We start from the raw sequence: 21,297 nt of genomic DNA on the forward strand, positions 1-21,297 counted from the left end.
GCCTTCATTGGAGGAGGGACATGTGCCTTCGTGACAGGAGGGAGAGGGGGAAGGTGATAAGGGGGCGTGGACAGAGTGTTTGTCAGATATTGGGAAGGATGTGGCCAGGATGGGGGTGACTGCACAGTCTTGCTATAAATTCAATCCACCAAGAGTTGAAACCAACAGCTTGCAGTGGGAAAGGGGGGCTGAGGAGGAGTCAAGAGAAGTGTGGGACAGCTGGGGACAGCAACTGTGGGACTGCAGCACGGAGTCCGTGATGGATGAGGTGCTGCCTGGCCAGCAGACACACAGACGTGTGTTGGCCCCAAAGGCAGAGTTGCAGGCACCCTCTAGCAGTGCCTGGAGTGGAAGAAAGGGCTGTGGGGCTGGCTGGGGGCTGGGAGGCAGCTGGCAGGGCAAAAAAGGTGGTTTGGAGCTGGAGAGAACAATCACCCTACAAACCTACTAATGTCCTCGGACTGCTTGCTCCCCTTACCTCCCGCGGTCCTCGGCTGGAGCGCTCTGCTCCGACAAAAACAGCACCAGTCATAAGCTTTGTCTTTTTAATAAAAAATAAACTGTCTGTGACAAGTCGTTTTTGAATCCCAAAACAAAGGAGAGGGGAGAGGAAAGGGGTCCAGGGGTCAGACAGGGAAAAGGAGTGAACAAGGCTCAGATTACCCCTGTGCTCTAGCCAGGCCAGAAGGGGTTAAATCTGCCCCAACTGAAGCAAGACAGAAGGAGGTGAGACTTCAGGAAAGGCCTCCCTGGTTGAGTTGATAAGGGGAGCAGGAAGGGAGCAGCTCCCTGCAGAGTCCTGGAGAGCCTTGGGAGAGGGGAGTGTTGGTGTCCAAGGTGACAGCTGCTTTTAGAGTGGAGTCTCCAGGTGTGGTGTGCCATCTTACAGTTGCTTAGGTGTTTGGTGTTTTAGGGTCTCCTGTAGCAGTATGTTTCTGGAAGATCCCGGAATGGCCAGAACTGAAGGATCCTCTCTAGGTCCTCCTATCATAGCCTAGGTCCAGGTCTGGGGCAGCCCCCATTAGAGAGGCCACGTGCTTGGCAGAAGGGAGTCCCATAGGGGAGTCAGACCGCTGTGCCCAGTCCCACTGAGTGCTATCGGTGGCACAGAATGGCAGAGAAGGTCCTCTTGTGGGAGGAAGATGGTCTTTTGTGCTACTCCCACCCTAGTCAGGGCTGCACTGCTCCCGGTACCCCCAGCCAGCACGGCCAGGCGCCCTGCCCTACCCGACAGCTCCAGCTTGTACCCAGAGTTTAAGCCACCTCAGTGCCCTGGAGGTTGCTGTCAGCGTCCACATCACTGGCAGAGGTCCTGAATTCCTTGGGGGATTGGAGGCACTGCTCCCTGCTCAATGGGGCCTTCTCCCCGAGGGGCAGGGTCCCACAGCCTTGGACCTTGCCCCGGGCTCGGAGTGCCCCCAAAGGGGAGGCGAGGAGGAGGATGAGGGCTCCTGAAAGCACTAAGGCAAGGAGTACAGTGACGGTGAGGAAGTGGGGCCAGTAGGACCGCGGGGCAGCCAGGGCAGCCCCACCACCGACTGTGGTCAGCGAGGCCTCCATGCGTTCCCGGGGAATGCCCGCCAGTTCAGGATCCAGGGCCAGGGGTTGGTCCTGACTGTCCACCCAGTAGGAGACCACAGGGTATGAGAAGTCATTCTCAGTGGCCCAGCACTGATAGAGACCCCCCACCCCATCTCGCAGTAGCAGCAAGAGGGAGCCATGGTAGACTGTGGAAGAGATGTCCGGGATCGCTGCTGTGCCGTGACTCCAATGGTAAGAGGCCAGAGCTGAGAGGTGGGGGCAGGGGAGCTCCAGGATAGAGTTGGGGACAGCCAGGACTTCTTTAACTGTAGGTAAGGGAAAGGGGCCAAAGGTTAAGGAGAGAGCAGGCAGGAGGGAGTCTCTACTCGACATGTGGGCCCCAACTCCCACCTCCAACTTCTATTTCAACTCCTAAACTCAACTCTGACCCCTTTCCTATCTCCTGTCTGGGCCCCATACTAACCTCCCCAGTCCATCTGACTGCAACTCTGACACCAGAAGCAACTTCAACCCCAACCCTGAATCCCAGCTTAAAATTCCTATCCCTCCTCCCTACAGCCTACATCCCAATCCATTCCAACTCTGGGTATTCAGGTCTCAAGCCAGGCAGGTGCTGGGGGAGAAACTGAGGCAGAAATGCCCATCCCCTCCCAGAAGTCCTCCCGAGCCTTTGTGCCTCCCCTGGTCCCACACTCACTGATTTGGGGGCGGCTCTGAGGCCTTCCACTCCTGCCCATGGGGCCATTGGCACATGCCCACTCTGGGTTCCCACGCTCCATGTCCTGCTTCCAGGACTTCCTGAGAAGGCAGGGAAAGCAAAAATTATCCCTTGAAACAGCCAAGAGTGGGAGGAGGAGGGAGCAAGAGAGCGAAGTGCAGGGGGGAAGAAGGTGGGTCTGGGAGACTAGGTGGAACAGAGAGGAGGGGAAGACAAGCCCAGAGTGGACTGCCTGATGCAACTCCATCCCTGCAGGAGCCCCCCAGAGGCCGGGGGAATCTTGCAGGGAATGTGTTAGTAGCACCTGGAAAGAGGAAGACCATAAGCTGGGTAACTGGCACTCACGGGATGGGGGTGGGCAGGAGGCGGCAGATTTGGGACTCTGGGTCCCAAGCACAGTGAGGGTCCCGGGCAAGGACACAGTCCACACAGCTGTCGTAGACACTACAGTTGGCTCGGGGAACCCTCCAGATGCCTCCTGAGAAGCCTGCAAACACTGCGCCCTGGAAGAAAGATGGAGAGTGTCAGGGTGTCCTCGCCACACCTAGGAAGAACCCAGCACCCAAGGTCTGCCCCACTAGAAGGCCATCTGAGGGTCAGGCCCCTTCCCACCTGGGTGGGGGCCAGCTGCAGGTTGCGAACAGGCTCAGGGTCAGGGAACAGCTGGATCTCCTCCACCAGATAAGCGTTGTTGTCCCCACTCACCACAGCCTTGTGGAGGGACCCTGTGCCTGTGAAGAGACAGAGAGAGCTGAAATTGTCTGACCCCATCTACACACCCCTCTCGTGCTCCCTCTCTGACTCCAGATGGCTTCCCCAGCTGTCAGAAAGTTCCTTCTGAAGTGTGCACTGGACACAGACCTGTCAGACCGTTTCCCTGTATGCCACGGAGATGAGCTTGCTTGTAAATGGCTGGAAATCCCTTGCCTCTCGGCCCTTCCTTTGCAACTGCCTGATAAAACTCCATGCCTGGAGGAACCCAACCGTCCCCTTTCTCCATGGACATGGGGAAGTGGACTGCTGAGCACTTCTGTAGAAAATCACATCACCAGCCTCCCTCACCGCCATCAAGTGTCTCTACTCAAAGGCACTTCAGTGAGTTCTACCCTGAACACCCTTTTAAAAATTACTACCACCCCAACTGGCATTCCTGACCACACACTGCTCCATTTATTTTCTAATCTCATAATGTACCCAGTAATTGACTCTTCAGTATGTTTATTGTCTGTCCCCACGCACTCCAAAAAGGAGCTAGATTGTTGTCTGTTTTGTTCTCTATTGTATACCCAATATATGCACAGCTGATGTCCTAAAAGAATGAATGAACCTGATGGGTTTCTTCCACTAAAGCTCAAGGTCATCCATCTCAGCCAGGCCCTCAATATAATATATGCTTGGCAATCTTCCCCATCTCCCCCGCAGACTGTCTCTCCTTTTTTCTCTCTCTTTTTTTTTTTAATAAATTTATTTATTTTTGGCTGCGTTGGGTCTTCATTGCTGCGCGCAGGCTTTCTCTAGTTGCAGCGAGCGGGGCTACTCTTCATTGTGGTGTGCGGGCTTCTCATTGTGGTGGCTTCTCTTGTTGCAGAGCGCGGGCTCTAGGAGCACGGGCTCAGTAGTTGTGGCTCGCGGGCTCTAGAGTGCAGGCTCAGTAGCTGTGGGGCACGGGCTTAGGTGCTCCGTGGCACGTGGGAATCTTCCCGGACCAGGGATCGAACCCGTGTCCCCTGCATTGGCAGGCGGATTGTTAACCACTGTGCCACTAGCGAAGTCCCTCTCCTTCTTTCTACGATGAATATTTGAATCTTTTCCTCTCTCCTCAAACCTCCCACCTTTTCTACCCCTCAATCTCCACCCACCCCGCCCCTCACTCATGACCCTGTGTCCTCCTACTTCGTAGAAAACACAAAAGCCTTCACAAAAGAGTTCCCTCTATGTCTTGCCCATTTCCCCCACAAGTCTATACATTCCCCCTTCCTGTCTTATCCCCCCTTCTACTCCTTCACTCCCATCCCAGCAGAGGTCTGTACCTCCCCCACTCACGACCAGTCCCTCCCCCTGGTTCTAGAACCAGGCTTCCTGCTGCCTCTGCAACTTAACCTGCCATTTAGCCCCTCACCTGCCCATCTCTTCGCCATCTCCCTCTCTACCGGATCCTGACGATCTTTCCCATCTTTAAAAAGATTGCTGGCTGGATCCCACGCCCTCCTCCAGTTACCTCCCCTTCCCCTCTTCCCCTTCACAGCCAAGCTTCCTGAAGCATGATCTGTGATCTCTACTCTCGCTGTTTCCAGCTCCCCCTCTATCCTCCCTCACTCTTCACCTCTCTAGCATGTCTTCCCCATAAGATAAACAGTTCTTGCTAAGGCCACCAAAGCCCTCCATGTTTCTCTCCCCCACCAGACTGAAAGCTCAGAGAAGGTAGGGACAGGACTGTTTTGTCCTCCCACTGTATTTTCAGAGCCTAGCAGGGTGCCAGGCACAAAGTAGGTGCTCAGAAAACATTTGTTGAATGAATGCCTGAGTCAATGAACTCAAAGGTTTCCCTCCTCAGCCCGAGTTGCAGTCCCTGCTCTGGTCCCCTGAGGGCCTTCAGCCCTTTACTCACTGGTGCCCAGGTACATGACCAGATGGCTATTCCCGTCGATGCCCTGGGCTGTCTCCACCGCAAGCCGTGTGTACTCTACACCAGACTTCACCAGCAGGGGTGTCCCCACCACCGGCTCATCCATCAGGAAATGGTCCTTCATGAAGGTCAAGGCTTTATCAGAGGAGGGGCCCTCCAAGCACTGAAGGGGAAGGAGGCAGATCAGGTCAGCTTTCTTCTTCCTTCAACTCACCCATTGCCTCTTCCCTCCCTCCCTCCCCCCTTGGCTAATATCCTTTGCCTCCTTTCCTCTTGGCAGTCCTCATTTCAGGATGGGGATTAAAGCTGGACTCAGGAACTGCCTGGCTTTGAATTCCAGCCTCTGAACTGAGCGTGCCTGAGGTTTCTTAACAGTGTAATGGGCCTATTACCAATACATCACAGGCTTGCTGTGAGGATGCAATGCACCAACACATGAAAAGTAATTAGAACAGTGGTTGGCATAAAGTAAGTATTTCATAAACATTAGCTGTCATTATTTTCCTCCATCATCACCTTCACCAAGGATGCCTGGCCACCAGCAGGAAGTAGAGTGAGGGTCCCTTGCAGACAAGGACCACCTTGAACTCATGTCTGTTAAGTCCAGGCTTAACACGGGACCTGGCACACAGTTGGTGCCCAATAAATGTTCGCTGAGTCAGTAATTGAATGAATGATGTCACAGAAAGGGGTGGTGAACAGGGAGTGTTTCTCATCATGGTGTGGCATGAATTTGATGCGTGACTCTGGGAGAATCCCTTCTCCATTCTGGGCCTTCTTTTTCTTACTCATAAAATGAGGGGGTTGGACCAGCTGTTCTCGAAAGGCCCTGCCAACACCAGCATACTGTGGCTTTGGGACACCTGTGTCCTGATCTTTGGTCACGATTCTTGTCCTCCGTTTCCAAGAGCACTGTCTTAACACCAGCCCCAGCTCTGTCACCTACAAGATATGTCCTCAGACAAGTTACCCCACCTCTATGAGTTGCAACTTCCTCATCTGTAAAGTGATGTAATAACATTTGTATTTCATTTTGATGCCAGAATGAGCATAGGCACTTACTCTCACTTCCTCCCAAAGGGATTTTTTTTTTTTTTAAAGACACAAACCTACAGGGATGGGGAGAACAGGAGAGGAGGCAAAGGCAGCCACATTTTGGAAGTTGGAAAGCAAATGAACAAATAGGAAAAGATTTAGCAGGATAAAAGAATCTTCTTAAGCCAGCCCAGGGATAACCCCAAACTATCTGATTTATAAGGCAGAATTCCTGAAGTTCATGGATTAGTGGCCCCAGTCACCTCTGGAAATGGGGCAAAGGAGGGGCTGAATAAAGAAGATTATTTGAAAGTCTCTTTAAGAAGTAGGCAGATTTCCTCCCAGCTCCATGCCACTGAGTGACTGACCCTTCCATACCCTAGCCCCAAACTGGAGGTTTATTCTCTGGAGAGGGTAAGACAGAGGGACTCTGAATGGAGTACAGCAGAGATGGGTGACACCACCATGAAAGCAGGGGATTAAATCCAAGTAGACACAGTACCTGCTGAGACTCTTCCCCCACACCCAGCCCTCTTTCCCCATGGCTCCCAGACACCAGGAGCCAGACCATTTCCCTCCAGGCAGAAGACTGGAAGAATCTACTCCAGGAAAACTGACTAGAGGTCCAAGAGGAAAGACTTAAAGATATTGACATTGAAAGTCCCCAACAAAGCAGTCCAGCCAGACCATCCTCAGTGGAGCTATCACGGAGCTCAAGTTGCCAAGTCATGCCCAGGGTGCAGAGTTTCCAAACAGCTTCATGGTCCCCTCCCTCTTAAATATGAGTAGATAGCCAAGGATTACCAGATATGTGAGTGAAACCATGAACATGAAAGAGATCAAAACAAGGAAATGGAAAAAATGAACAAACAAAAACCTAAGAAGAAACAGAAATGGTTCAGAGAAAAGAAAACCAGAGCAAAATATCATTACTATCTTAAGAGAGAGAAGTATGAAGATAGTATACCCATGAAACAAGAACATAATGCTACAAAAGAGGAGTTGTTATTTCAAAGAGTGTGGCCAGAGGTTACATACTTCCTGAAAGAAGACCACACTACCACTATGAGGTAGTTTTGTTCCCGAAAATCAAACTTTAATCTGATTACATCTCTAGATCCAAACACCAACCAATTTACAGAAAATACTTAAACTCCATCACAAGATGCAAAATCAAGATCCAGACTGTGGAAAATTCTACATAACAAATAAATTGCAAGAGAAAAAAAGAAGTTGGAAAGGGAACATATAGACTAAAAGAGACTGAAAAGAACAACCAATCCAAATTTACAGTTCTTATTTGGATTTTGATTCCAATAAAGAAACCATAGTTTTTAAAAACCCTTATGATATCTGTGAGACTATTAGAAATTTGAACACTAAATGCATATTAGATTAAGGAACTATTATTAATTTTTTGGTGTGATAATGGTACTACGGCTATGTTGTTGTTGTTTTCAAAGCCCTTATCCTTTGAAGATACATACTAAAATATTTATGGATGAGGTAATGGGATGAATGGTAGCCCCCCAAAAGCCATGTCCATCTAAAACCTGTGAATGTGACTTTATTTGCAGAAAGGGTCTTTGTAAACATAATTAAAAATCTCAAGATGACTCATTCTGGGGACTTTCCTAGTGGTCCAGTGGTAAAGAATCCGCCTTCTAATGCAAGGGACGTGGGTTTGATCCCTGGTCAGGGAACTAGGTTCCCACATGCCGCGGGGCAGCTAAGCCCGCGTGCCACAACTACAGAGCCCACACACCCTGGGGCCTGTGCACTACAACTAGAGAAGAGAAAACCCGCATGCCACAACTAGAGAGAAGCCCTTGCAACGCGATGAAAGATCCTGCATGCAGCAACTAAGACCCAACGCAGCCAAATAAATAAATAAAATATTTTTTTAAAAAAGATGACTCATTCTGGATTACAATGGGCTCTAAATCCAATGACAAGTGTCTGTATAAGAGAAGTGGAGAGATAGGCATACAGAGATAAGGCAAAGTGATGACAGAGGCAGAGATTGGAGTGATGTGCCTACAAGCCAAGGAACACCAAAGGTTTCCAGCAGCCAACCAGAAGCTCAGAGCGAGGCATAGAATAGATTCTCCCTCAGAGCCTCCAGAAGGAACCAACCCTGACGACACTTTTTTTTTTTTTTTTTGCGGTACGCGGGCCTCTCACTGTTGTGGCCTCTCCCGTTGCGGAGCACAGGCTCCGGACGCGCAGGCTCAGCGGCCACGGCTCACGGGCCCAGCCGCTCTGCGGCATGTGGGATCTTCCCGGACCGGGGCACGAACCTGTGTCCCCTGCATCGGCAGGCAGACTCTCAACCACTGCACCACCAGGGAAGCCCCCTGCCAACACTTTGATTTCAAACACCTGGCCTTCAGAACTGTGAAAGAATAAACTTCTGTTGTTTCACACCACGATGTTTGTAGTAATTTGTTATGGCAGCCATAGGAAACTGATACAGATGAAATGATACAATGACCAGAATTTGCTTCAAAATAATAAGAGGAGAAGTGGGTGGGGTATAGATGAAACAGTTTGATTGGCTATGAGTTGAAGCTGGCTGATGGGTGTACGGAGGTCCATTACACTATTCTGTTCACTTTTTATATATTTAAAATTCTCTATAATGGAACATGTTTATAAAAGACATATTCAAAGCTCAAAAAATCTAATAAATTAAATATCTGATAGCAGAAATTAAAAATCTGATAGAAGGATCAGAAGATAAAATTGAGATACTCTCTCAGAAAGTAGAACAAAACAAAGACATGGAAAAAATCTTTTAAAGGATTTTAAAAGGTAGAGGACTAGTCCAGGAGGTCCAGAAAGAAGTGAAAAAACGTTCTGACATTAGAATGTCAGCTCCATGAGGAAAGACACTTTTGTCTATTTTGTTCACTGCTATATCCCCAGTGCCTACAACAGTGACAGGTGGCCTCAAAAAATATTTGTTGAATGAAAAGGGAACAGGAGGAAATAGTTCAAGAAAACTTCTTAGAACTGAAGGAACTAAAATTCCAGGCTTAAGGGGCAAGTTGAATGTCCAGACAATGAATAAACAGATATCATCAAGGCACAATCATGAAATTTCAAAACAACCAGCGACACAAAAAAGGTACTACAAGATTCTAGTGAGAAAAAGAAAAACAGGTGACATTCAAAGAGTTGGGGATCAGAATAGCTTTAGACTTCTCAACAGCAGCATTGGAAGCTAGAAGATAATAGAAGAAGCCTTCAAAGTTTGGAAGGAAAATCATTTCTAGTCTCGAATTAGATATACCTAGGCAAACTATCAAACGTGAATGTAGAATAAAGACATATTCAGACATTCAAGTTCTCAAAAAAATTTACCTGTCATGTATCCCTTTCCGGGAATCTCCACTAAAATGAGATAGTGAAAAAAAAGAAAAGAGAGGAAGTTGTGGGATGCAAGAAACACTAGATTGCACAAGGAAGAGGCAAAGGGTATGCCCAGAATGATGAGGAAGGGAGATTCCAGGATGGCAGCTGTGTCCCGGATGTAGTTAAGATGTAGTACAGACTACAGCAGATAGGAAGGATCTCCAGGAAGATGAAACTCTTAGAATACATAATGGATCTTTTTTTTTTTTTTTAATGGATCTGTTTTTAAAAGAGATTCAGATAACTGAGGAATAGTCTGGGGTTGAATTAAAGATAAGAGCTTAGAAAACAAAGCAAAAAAATAACAATAATAATCAAGATAATTACTAACCCCAGGGAAAAATTTTAAATTATGCAAAAAGGAAAAATAATCATGTCTTACTACCTGGCTCAGTTGTGAATAATGAATCATAATACAAATATTGATTTAACCAAAATTACTATAAAACAATGTTGGGAGATGATGGGTGGGTGCAGTGGTGTGTTGATAAGGCAGCTCTGGGGAATGACGAGTGGGGGGACCGCTGATTTGAAGTGTTTGCTGATTTCCATGATGTATTATTCCCACCATGGCTGATTTCAAGCTATCAATGTATTGTCACTGAATTCGGATTTGTAAAGAGATGCACAAAGGGTTCTTGCTAGTTGCTGCAAGCCAGTTCTAGCACATCGCTGAGTGCGGGTGGGGGACATGGTTAAATCCTCACCATCCAGAATGGGAATTCAATAGACACTGCCTGACACTGAAACATCAAGAAGCAAGAAAAGTATTTCCAGATTTAGAGATAAATATCAAAAGAATCAGCTAAAAGAGTTGAAGGTGGTTGTCTCTAGAGAGGAAAAAGTGCTGAGGATAGGAAACAGGGCTGTTTTTTGTAACTAACCATGTAAATCTATGTGATTGTTTAAATGCTGTACATATACACTCTGATCAAAAAACAAAAGTTAAATAAGAAATGCAGGTGAAGATGCCCAAGACAGTCCTTGGCACAGCCCGTGCTCCCTTGTTTCCTTAGTGATACACCCAGGTATTTGGGGTGCACTCAGCTGGGGTGAAGAGGCGCTGCTCTGTGTTTAGGATGGGGTTGGACACATGTGGAATGTGGGCAGCCAGAATGGGTGAATATCTGAGCAGACAGGACCTGGGGGTGCGGGGAACACTAGCATTTATTGGGCATTTATTATGCCGTGATAGGTACTTTGACATGCATATTATGTATCTGGGGAGGCAGGGTTTGCTCAGTGGGATGGGTAGTACTCACGCTGCCTGGCCGAGGACTGATATCAGAGAACCCGTAAGCAGTCCAGCGTGAAGTCTCTTTGTTCAATTCCTTATACTTCCCCTCAAAGACATGCTTGATGTCCTTGAGGGAGAAAGCACAGACAGCAGAGCTCCTGGTCCCACCAACCTGCCTGGAGAAAGCCAGAGGGGACATTGTCTGTAACCTCCTCTGCTATACCAGGAAGCTCCCCTTCCAACCCTGGCCCACCCTTGGTGAGAAACCCCAGAAGGGCAGGAGGATGAAGGGCTGGGTCAGCCCCCAGCTGTGGTGATAAGGGCTAGGAGAGCCCCAGACTCTAGCCCATCTTAGGATCTGAGGTGTGATTATCTTTAATGGGAATTAAATGGGGCTCATGCCCTGGGGTGTCTCCTGCCTGGCCTGCCCAGACTGGGCCCCTATGGGAGGAGCAGTATAACCAGCTGCCCAACAGGCTTCAGATGAAGTGTTCCTCCTTGGGGATCCCATGTATTCCTGGTCCTCAGATAACCAACAAGAGCCTAACTACAACTATTTTTATTCCTTCAGCCTTGGTCTGTGGAGACAAAAGTTCTCTCCTGTTCTCTTTAACCTGTGACATACACCATATTCTCAGTTCTGGATGCCATAGATACCAGACCCTGCTTACAACAGATATCTTTGATACCTGACATATTGTCAGCAGATCCCAGACCACAGCAAGTAAGTTAAACTTTCTCAGCCTCCAAGCAATGACTGTATTTTTATCTTATGTCACTGGTGGTGTTTCACTCTTTGCTCTGACCATTAGGAAGCTCAGAGCTAAATTTGTGCCAACATCCCAGGACTGCACATTTGTAAAGCACATGTGTAATGTGCTGACTGGATCCCTGGGTTCTCTTATTCTCCTTTTATTTCCATTTCCTCATGGATTTTATTTTATTTTAATGTTTGCCTTTTGTAAGCTGCCTCCTATCCTTTTTGGAACCAGGCAGGATATAAACTAATAAGAACCTTTCTGAGCTTTATTTTTCCCATCTACATTAAGGGCATGAGTCAAATTCCTGGGAGATGGTGACGATCAAATGCCTTCGTATGTGAAGTGTGGAGTATGTGCTCGGCTCACATCAGTTCCTACCCTCCCTGGCGGGCCAGGGCAACAAGGGTGCTGACCCGTAATCCCGCTTCCAGCCGCCACGTTCCCGCCTGGCTGCTCACCACTGAGAGGTGAAGACAGCGTAGACATAGGGATCGGTGGAGGAATTGTCTGCCAGCAGGACAGCGTGACGGATGATGTTGAAGGGCAGCTGCCCCGGCTGGGCGCAGAGTAGCTGGGCCTTCAAGAAGGTGGTCCACTTCTTCTGCAGCAGCTTTTCGCCGCCCACGTCGTTCTAGGGGCACCAGAGGAGTCAGGGGACGACCCCTGCCCCACGTGACCTCGCCCTCTTCCGCGCCCCTCACTCCCATTGGTCACTAAGTGCTCAGCCCCGCCTCTGCCGTCTCCCCATTGGCTTCTCCACAGCCAGCCCCGCCTCCCGCCCAGGTTGCCGACCTTGCAGACTCTGGCCACCCGTGATGTGTGGAGCTTCTCGAAGAACTCAAACTCGCTGGCTGTCTCCTCGAAGAAGAAGTAGACGACGTGGGTCGAAGGGATGGCTGCCACGAAGGAGGCGTCCGCTGCAGGGGCGGGGCAGATGGGCTAAGAGATGGAGCACCTGGATGCCCTGGCTTCCCCTTTGTGAAAACCCTTGGCTCTGGAGGACAGGAGACATGACCTCTCGGGTCCCACAGCTGGTCGAGACGTAGCCATGGGTGGGGGTTGGGGGCGGGGAGCGACTGGTACTTCTTTAATTATTTATGTAAGATGAAAGTTTCAAGAGGACGGGAGTTTTGTCTTCTTCCCTGCAGTACCGCCAATGCCTAACAGTACTGCCTTGCACACTGTTATACATCAACAAACGAGAGTTGAGTGAATTAACAGCAGTTCACAGTGCCAGGTCTCCGGGACTTGGGGAAGGGGGCCAAACCTGTGCTGGGTGGGGCTCAGGTCCTTACGTTGCAGCCAGCGGAGGAAATTGTCCGTCTTGAGGACAGGCTGGGATCCCAGTGTGCGCATCAGGATGGGCTCACTGCCCAGGAAGTTGTTCATGGTGCCGGAATAGAGCATCCCATCTAGTGTGGGGAGAGGCGGGGAGACCTCATCAGTTGGAGGGTGCCCCTGCCCTCCTCAGACCTGTCAGCATTCACATCAGTCTCTGGCCTCCTTCATGTGTTCTACACCTTCCTATGGAATCCCAAAGCCCAGCTCACAGCCCCACACTGAGCACCATTCTTAGGTCCTTCTGCCCACAGGGAATGGCCAACCTTATGGCCTTCAGGGTTTTGGCACTTATCTCTGGCTCCTCCCTCCCATGCCCAGCTAAACCACTTGCCAGTTAGAATCACTCATTGTTGCCCGAAGACAGCTTCGTTTTGTTTCCGTACCTTAAGTCCTACCCTTTTCTTCATGGAACACCTTCCCTGCCCATCTACCTATCTTTCAAGGTCCCACTCAGTCAAAGTCCACCGCCTTCAGGAAGCCAGGGTGGGAAGTCTGTAATGGTTTGTGTCTGGGAGGGCACAGCACCACGATTTCTTCTTTGTAATCCCTACAGTTCCTAGCACAATGCCTGGCACACCAGAGGGGGCATTCATACAGAGCATACTTGTTGAACAAATGACTGAATCTCAGACCTCTTCCCTGCCTGAGACCCTTCCTGGACCCTCCCACCTCTGTGCCTCTCTCCATATCCATTTCGCTCCACCTCCTTTGTGGCAGTTTCAGCAGGAGCTGATGTTTGGGGTACCTGATTCTCCCTCTGATTTTGTTTCCGAGGCTCCTGGCTTCTCCTCCCTCTGTCCCCTGCTTTTCAGGAAATTGTCAGATTCCATATGTCACAGAGTGACCAGGGAAAGCAGTTGCTGGGATGGACCAGGGAACCTCATACTCACCTGCCAGGACAGCCGTGTGCTTATGGGCGGGGTCGAAGGGACTTTGGCCTTTCCCCTCTACAACCTTGTCCTCCGAGATGGGCAACAGGTTGGAATCTTGGAGTTCCTAGAGAGGGGGAGTGGCTGGGGGGCCAGAACGCCAGAGTCTCATGTCTGGGAAAGGAGGGGCGTGAGGGAGGGAGGGGAGGGGATGTAGAGGAAAATTGGTCTGGGGCCAGGAAGCTCACAAGGGTCCTGCGTCTGGAAAACCAGAGTTTTCCAGAGCTGCAGAGGATGAGCTGGGAGTAGACGTGAGGAGGGATGCTTGGGGCCTGAGAGCTGGTGCCAGATAACTCACAATGAAGGTACAAGCAGGGCTGAAGGCGAAGGTGCCACAGGCGTAGAGATGGGTGGTATTGAAGGAGACCAGGACACGAATAAAGTTGAAACACTGTGTCTGGGGGAGATAGAGAATTCAGGCCTCCAGGGCACTTGCCCCAAACTCCCGGGCCCCCAGAGGCTGCTCCTTCACTCCCTAGTAGGGACAAGGGCTGGGCAATGCTGAGGCAGTCCCCATCTGTCTTTATAGAACATGATGCAGGCAATTATCATGCAAACAAGCATCCTCTGCTGCCTGCCCAACCTGAGATCATCCAGTGATGGTCTAGGGACACCAGGGTTCTCTACCAGAGCCCCAGTATCTCCACCTCTACTTACCTCATTGCTCTTCTTCTTAAAGGCACATTCACTCTTTTTTCGGTCACTGGCTGGCCAGGGTATCTGAAGTGGGGCATTGGGAAAGAGGAGATAAAGGGAATGAGGTCTTCCGCTCTAGCTCTGACCTACCATCCCCCCCTTGGCTCTGATGTGAAATCACCAGCAGGCATAGTGGTTAGTTACATGCTAGTGGGCTATAATAACCTCAATTTGTGACCCTGGCTATTACCCTGATGATACTGTTATTCATTAGGACACAGCTCCATGGTAGAGCATGGCCTATGGAATCAGACCTGAGTTTGAATCTAGACTCAGCCACTTACTGGTTGAGTGATCTTGGTCAACTGCACAGGCTTCTGGAGGGCACAACTAGGTAGCATATGTAAAGCGCCTAATGCCATGCATGGTATAAAAGCAAAGGTTGGCAAAAAAAACCACCACATTTCCTGAGGAAATTGTTAAAAATGTCAGTTCCTCACACCTTAGAGAATCTGTATTTTTAAAAAATTATATTTATTTATTTATTATTTTTGGCTGTGTTGGGTCTTCGTTGCTGCATGTGGGCTTTTTCTAGTTGTGGTGAGTGGGGGCTACTCTTCCTTGCGGTGCACAGGCTTCTCATTGCGGTGGCTTCTCTCGTTGCGGAGCACGGGCTCTAGGCGCACGGGCTTCAGTAGTTGTGGCTCGCAGGCTCTAGACCGCAGGCTCAGTAGTTGTGGCGCACAGGCTTAGTTGCTCCGCGGCATGTGGGATCTTCCCGGACCAGAGCTCAAACCCGTGTCTCCTGCATTGGCAGGCAGATTCTTAACCACTGTGCCACCAGGGAAGCCCAGAATCTGTATTTGTTTTGTTTTGTTTTGTTTTTGTTTTTGGTGGTACGCGGGTCTCTCTCTGTTGTGGCCTCTCCCGTTGCAGAGCACAGGCTCCGGACGCGCAAGCTCAGCGGCCATGGCTCACGGGCCTAGCCGCTCCGTGGCATGTGGGATCTTCCCGGACCGGGGCATGAACCTGTGTCCCCTGCATCGGCAGGCGGACTCTCAACCACTGCGCCACCAGGGAAGCCCAAGAATCTGTATTTTTAATTGGCATCCCATGTGTGCAGGTGGCCCACAGACCACACATTGAGAAAAACAAACCGTGGAGATGCTCAGTAATTGCTAGCTCCCTCCCTCCCTTTTATCCTTCCCTCTCCCTTTCTCCCTCACGTTGTTCCCATGAGTAGGGTGGCTGTAATTTAACACAGAAGCTTCAGTGATTTCTACCGGTGGGTGGATATCATATTATTGATATAATTTGAGTCAATGTTTCTCTCATATGTCAATGATTTCCATATCAGCCATTTTAGTAATTAATAGTATTCAACCAGTATTCATGGTACCAATGAATAGTGAGGCCACTATAGTGTTTCTTGTCTGTTATACCAATCATATATATATGTTTATACGAAGAATTGCTGATTGTTGGGGACTTTCCTGGTCATCCAGTGGTTAAGAATCCGCCTTCCAATGCAGGGACTCAGGTTCAATCCCTGGTCAGGGAACTAAGATCCCACATGCCGCAGGGCAACTAAGCCTGCACACCACAACTACTAAGCACGCGAGCCACAACCAGAGAGCCTGCGTGCTGCAACTACAGAGCCCACGCACTCTGGAGCCCGCGGGCCACAACTAGAGAGAAGCCCGCACGCTGTAACAAAGACCCAATGCAGCCAAAGAATAAAATAAATAAATATTAACAAAAAAAAGAATTGCTGATTGTTGCTGATTATAGGTAACAGCAAATTGGGTGGTTATTCATGCGTAAGCAGCCCAAGCGCAGGGCAGCTGTCGGTCCCCTCCTCACTCCCAGCCCACGCCCTTCCCCTGGCCTCTCACCATGTTCTTCAGCCTTGGTACCCCTGGATCCTGGATATTCAAAGCCAGAATGGCCTCTCGAGCCCCCACATAGAGAGTGTCTCCATCACCACTCAGGAGCAGAGTGTCAAAATCCTGGAGGCCCTTCTGGTGGAAGAAGCTAAGAGCTCTGCGTCCATCCCCTGTTGAGAGGTGGGGAGAAGGAGACAGTGATGAGAAGTCAGTGGTCAGGGCTTCCCTGGTGGCGCAGTGGTTGAGAATCTGCCTGCCAATGCAGGGGACACGGGTTCGAGCCCTGGTCTGGGAAGATCCCACATGCCACGGAGCAACTAGGCCCGTGAGCCACAACTACTGAGCCTGCGCATCTGGAGCCTGTGCTCCGCAACAAGAGAGGCCGCGATAGTGAGAGGCCCGCGCACCGCGATGAAGAGTGGCCCCCGCTTGCCGCAACTAGAGAAAGCCCTCGCACAGAGACGAAGACCCAACACAGCCAGAAAATTAATTAATAAATTAATTTTAAAAAAATGTTTAGGGCTTCTCTGGTGACGCAGTGGTTGAGAGTCCGCCTGCCAATGCAGGGGACACGGGTTCATGCCCTGGTCCGGGAAGATCCCACATGCCGCGGAGCAGCTGGGCCCGTGAGCCATGGCCGCTGAGCCTGCGCGTCCGGAGCATGTGCTCCGCAACAGGAGAGGCCACAACAGTAAGAGGCCTGCGTACCGCAAAAAAAAAAAAGTTAAAAAAAAATAAGTCAGTGGGCAAGCAGCTGATTTCTGAAATAAAATCAGGGGAAGAAAAGGGCTGGCAGAGTGTGTTCCCCAGACCTTGGCAACTGGACCCACTCTTCATCAGCAGCTCCCCGCTTCGTCCCACCCTGCTGGCAGCCATAGGAGCTTTGTGTGTTGAGCTCATAGTAGAGAGGAAAGGCAGCCAGAGACAGGGTAATGACAGACTGGAGCTGGGGGAGGGTGGCCCGTACCCAAGAGACAGACAAAGGGACAGGAAATAAAGTGAGGCACAGTGGATGCTCTTCCAGGCCTGGGGGCTGCGGTGGGGGAGGACACGTTGGTCCTCACCCGTGGGGAGAGCAGAAGGCAGAGAGACGACAGGAAGGTGTTGGCAGCCACAGACAGGAAAGCTAGATGTAGATAAGACTATGTGTCAAAGTAGCTGTGGGTTGTAGGGGACCCACTCACCAGCCCCACTTTCCTCCCCGCCTCTATTGCAGGAAATTTCCACCACAAGAATCACTGCCATAGGCTGAACAGAAAGGAAATGTTTTTCTCCAAAGTTTCCTGCAAGCGCCTAGATGTCACCTGGGCATGGGATTCCAGCTGGTTGTGGGAAGTTCCCTGAGGTCTCCCCATCACCGTGGTGTGGCAGACATGGGGCGTGTGTGCCTGGTCCCCTGGCATATCAGCAAGGGGGGAGGAGCTTCTGAAATCCCCTCTCATGAGCACATTTGTACTTTTGCATTAGTTAGAGGACTGACTAGCTAATTGTTACCTTTGGAGGCTCAGAGACTGTTAGGACCAACCAAGAGGAGGAGCTGGGGAAACGTGTGGCAAGGAGCTGGAGAGGCAGGCCTCCCCAGAACTGTATACACCCCTCTGTTACTGAACTGACTGCCCCAAAGTGTGGTTGTCGGTTCATCTGCCTCCCCCTTGGGACCATCAGCACTTTGAGGGCAGGGGCTGAGCCCTGTTTATGTTGTAGTCCCAGCACCCAACACAGAGGTCCCTCCATCAACGGGCAACATGCATTTCCTTTACCGCGTTGCCCCAGAAAGACGCTAAAGACACAGCTGTGCCCAGGAGTCTGCCCCTACAGCTCCTGCAGGGCCCATGTTCCTTCCTGAATCTTTTCCCTGGAGGTGCAAGACCAGCAGTCACCACAGCCTCAGTAAGAAACCAGCCAAGCTGTGCCTAAAGGGTCCCAGGGTCCGTATCCCAGTCAGGCCACACTGAGTTCTTGTATTCTTGGTGTCCACAGTACTGGGCCTGACGTGGTCCAGCATCATCTGTGCAGTTGTGTGTCCTGGGTCACCAGGCCCACAGATGCTCTTCTGGCAGGGGCCTTGGCTTTGGGGCACTTGAGGGCATGAAAGCAGTTACGGGTTTGAGGTGACCAGTTCGATACCAGTGACATTTAAGGAGGGAAAGAAAAATCACCAACTCTGGAGAACAAGAAGGCACAACGCCCCTGGCCCCCTGGTCCCCTCACTTCCCTTTCCTCAATCTCTGCCCCAGGTGAGTTTCATCATTCACTTCTGTCTCAGTCAGCCCGGTGTGGCCATCCCCACACTTCCTCATCATCAGACACTTACCCGCGTAGTATTTGACCCTGGGTGTGGGCCCCTGCCCGTCACCCCGTGCAGTCGTCGGTGGTGGCAGGAGCAGCAGAAGCAGCTGGAAGAGGAAAAGGCCCAGGAGGCTCCAGGAGTCCAGGCCCAGGGCTGGAAGGGCCATGCTCAGCCAGAGGCTGTCACCAGACGGCTCTGGGGAAACAGGCACCCGCCACTCTCTGGGTGAGCAGTCGTTACCACATCCTCCCTGGGAACCAATCAGATAGCCCCAGGCAGCAGAAGTGTGTATTGTGGGGGGGATGCTAGAGAGACGGGCCAGCTTCCTCTCCAGAGTGCCCTTAGAGAGTCTCACTTCCATCATCCCAAAGGCCCGCCTCACTCTCCCCTCTGGGTAGGAGTCCAGCTGTTCCCCATCCCGCCCTTCTGATCTCTTTGCACCAATAGCCCCACTTTGCCTTTTCTCACCTTACTCTCAGGGAAGTCTTTCTTGCTGTTTCCTCTTTGCCTTCCCTCCTCCTATAGCCCAGAGCCCAAACCAATGCCTGGTCCTGGGCAGGGAACTTTCTGGGGAGCAGATTCCTGCACTCACAATATAGATTCTTCAGACGTGACTCTCCCGGCACTTTCAGATCTGTTAATACCCAAGGCCTCGTACACAGCCCTACCCTCTGATGACCCAAACAAGCAGACCAGGTCTGAATCAGCCTGTTCTGATCTCTCCGCAGCTGGGCTTAGGTCGCTGACTCTCAGGCCTACAAGCCTCTTCTTGCAGGGAGGAGATGGGAGTCCAGCCTGGAGGGCTGGCTACCAGCATCGTGCGGAAAGTGGCCCAGGGCAGGGACTGGCTGGCTGTCTCCCAGCCTCTGCAGCTGCCCCCTCTCTCCCTGGTCCTTGTGCTGCTGCTGTCTGTCTCCCTAGGCCTCTGCATAATCCTCCCCTGGGACTGCCAACCCCCAGCCACCCATCTCATCTCACCCTTGAGCCAGACACAGTGCAGAACCTAGATGTCCAGACTCTTGGGCGTGGGTGCCATCCAAGAGAATAAAGAAGGGGGGTTCCCAGGCCCCAGAGGCAGGGGACGGGAGGCTCAGCCTGGCTGGGCCAGGCGTGCGGCGCTCCAGGTACCCATAGCGGCAAAGCCAGCACTGGGAGCTCTGGGCAAGGGAAACCAGAATTTCCACCTCGAGTTGTGACAGATCCCTGGCTTGGGCGGAAGTTGGTGGATTGGGAGGGGACTAAAAGGAGGCACACCTCTGTCTTTCACCTCATCTATCCAGAAAGTTTAAACGGCCAGAAAGTTTCTGGGTCATTTCAGCCATTCCCCTGTCCCTCTATCTCATCACATCCAGTCTAACCAGACTAGCAGTGGTTTCTCCTCTTGCTCAAGACTTCCCAGCTAGGAGACATGACACAGTCTTTCATATTCCTCTTTCCACTTACCCACAAGGTGCGGTCTCTCTACTCTTACCTACTGGGAAGTCCCTGCAGTGATCTAAACTTTCAAACCTCCCACTTCCAACTGGGCCATAGTCTTTAAAAAATAAAACAATTGCAAACAACAGGGACCTACTGTATAGCACAGGGGACTATACTCATTATCTTGTAATAACCTATAATGGAAAAGAATCTGAAAAAGAATATATATATATATGTATAACTATCACTTTGCTGTACACTTGAAACTAATACAACACTGTAAATTAACTATACTTCAATTTTTTAAAATGGCTTTAAAAAATCTAATAAATAAACAAAACAATTGCATTAAGCTCTTATCCATGGCTTTGCTGTGGAAATTCCTTCTGTGGTCTTATCTCCAACACTCTTATGGCAGCATCAGGCCAGTGGGAAACCCAGAAAATTTCCCATCTGAGCTTGAACATACTTCTGGGGCACCCGAACGCCTGATGATGGCTGCTCACCCCCTCCCTGAAGGCTCCAGGGGGAACCTCATAATCCAGGGTTAATGAGGCATCTAGCACCAAGGGCTTCACGACCTATAAAGTGGGTAGTTTCCTGCCCACTCCGCCTGAGCCCCGCTGACTGCTGGTTAAAGAGCACAGACACCCCAGGGCTAATCCGACTCCGATAAATAACCCACCTCCTCCTTAAATGCACATTCCTCATGGTCAGGAAGTCCTTCCTGTAGGGTAACTTACGTCCCTCTTGCCACAGCAAAGCCTACAGGGTGATGGGACAGCCTAGGCTTCTCCTTAGAAGAATTCCTTATCAGTCTGCTCAGCCTTCTTTCCTTTCCCTCTGCTCCCATTTTCCCTCCATTTCCCTGAGGGCTGGCCTCAGCCCAACCCCTCCTGACAACTGTTTCTATCAAGACTTACCTAAGACTTCCCCAGACTCTCATGGAGTCTTGTTGCCAGATCCTTGGGAGAAGCCATGGTCTAAGCCACCCAGAGAACATTTTGTAGACGCTCAGAATCAAGGGAAACTCCCACCCAGACACCACCTCAGAGCCTAACCTGCTCTGGGACCTCTCTGCTTGAACAGATCGTCTTTTCTGGGTCTCTGGGAGGAGCTCTGATAGGGTGGGTGGGGCTTGGGGAAGCAGGTTCCAGCCCCACCCTCCCAGTCCTTGCCCTATTCCCACCTCTCTGGAAGTGTTAGATTCAATGCCCTGAGCCGAGTTCCTCCTTCTCCAGAGACCCAGGAATTCTCCTTCTGGCAACAAGTCTCCCTTTCCCCAGCCTCTCCAGTGGATATGAAGTCTGCATTATCAGGCTTTGGTCTACCCAACAATTTTAGCTAGGTACCACCATAATCCCATTTTAAAGATGACAGAAAGTGAGGCAAAGGAGGCTACACAGCCAGAAGCCAAGTTAAACTCATATCTGCCTCATACCAGAGTGACTCCCTTAGTT

General features: G+C 50.6%; 1 protein-coding gene across 5 annotated transcripts; it reads right to left on the reverse strand.

The window, feature by feature from the left end:
- Positions 1 to 531: 531 nt before the first annotated feature.
- Positions 532 to 20,962, reverse strand: SEMA4A (semaphorin 4A). Of its 5 annotated transcripts, none has more exons than XM_049709477.1 (15): positions 20,899 to 20,962; positions 18,443 to 18,613; positions 16,138 to 16,298; positions 14,264 to 14,326; positions 13,905 to 14,003; positions 13,568 to 13,673; positions 12,632 to 12,748; positions 12,129 to 12,253; positions 11,795 to 11,967; positions 10,601 to 10,751; positions 4,869 to 5,049; positions 2,873 to 2,991; positions 2,606 to 2,763; positions 2,240 to 2,340; positions 532 to 1,847 (listed from the first exon to the last, which is right to left on the reverse strand). In XM_049709477.1, exons 2-15 carry the CDS (start codon positions 18,582 to 18,584, stop codon positions 1,255 to 1,257), a joined length of 2,289 nt encoding a protein of 762 aa, XP_049565434.1. In that variant the 5' UTR covers positions 18,585 to 18,613; positions 20,899 to 20,962; the 3' UTR covers positions 532 to 1,254. The 5 variants fall into 5 exon arrangements, with proteins under 5 accessions (XP_049565434.1, XP_012394060.2, XP_033270643.2 ...); XM_012538606.3 differs by having other exon boundaries at positions 20,761 to 20,903; XM_033414752.2 differs by lacking the exon at positions 20,899 to 20,962 and adding an exon at positions 20,523 to 20,748.
- Between the last annotated feature and the right edge of the window lie 335 nt (positions 20,963 to 21,297).

The sequence above is a fragment of the Orcinus orca genome, chromosome 1 (genome assembly GCF_937001465.1).
Source record: "Orcinus orca chromosome 1, mOrcOrc1.1, whole genome shotgun sequence".
Taxonomy (NCBI): domain Eukaryota; kingdom Metazoa; phylum Chordata; class Mammalia; order Artiodactyla; family Delphinidae; genus Orcinus; species Orcinus orca.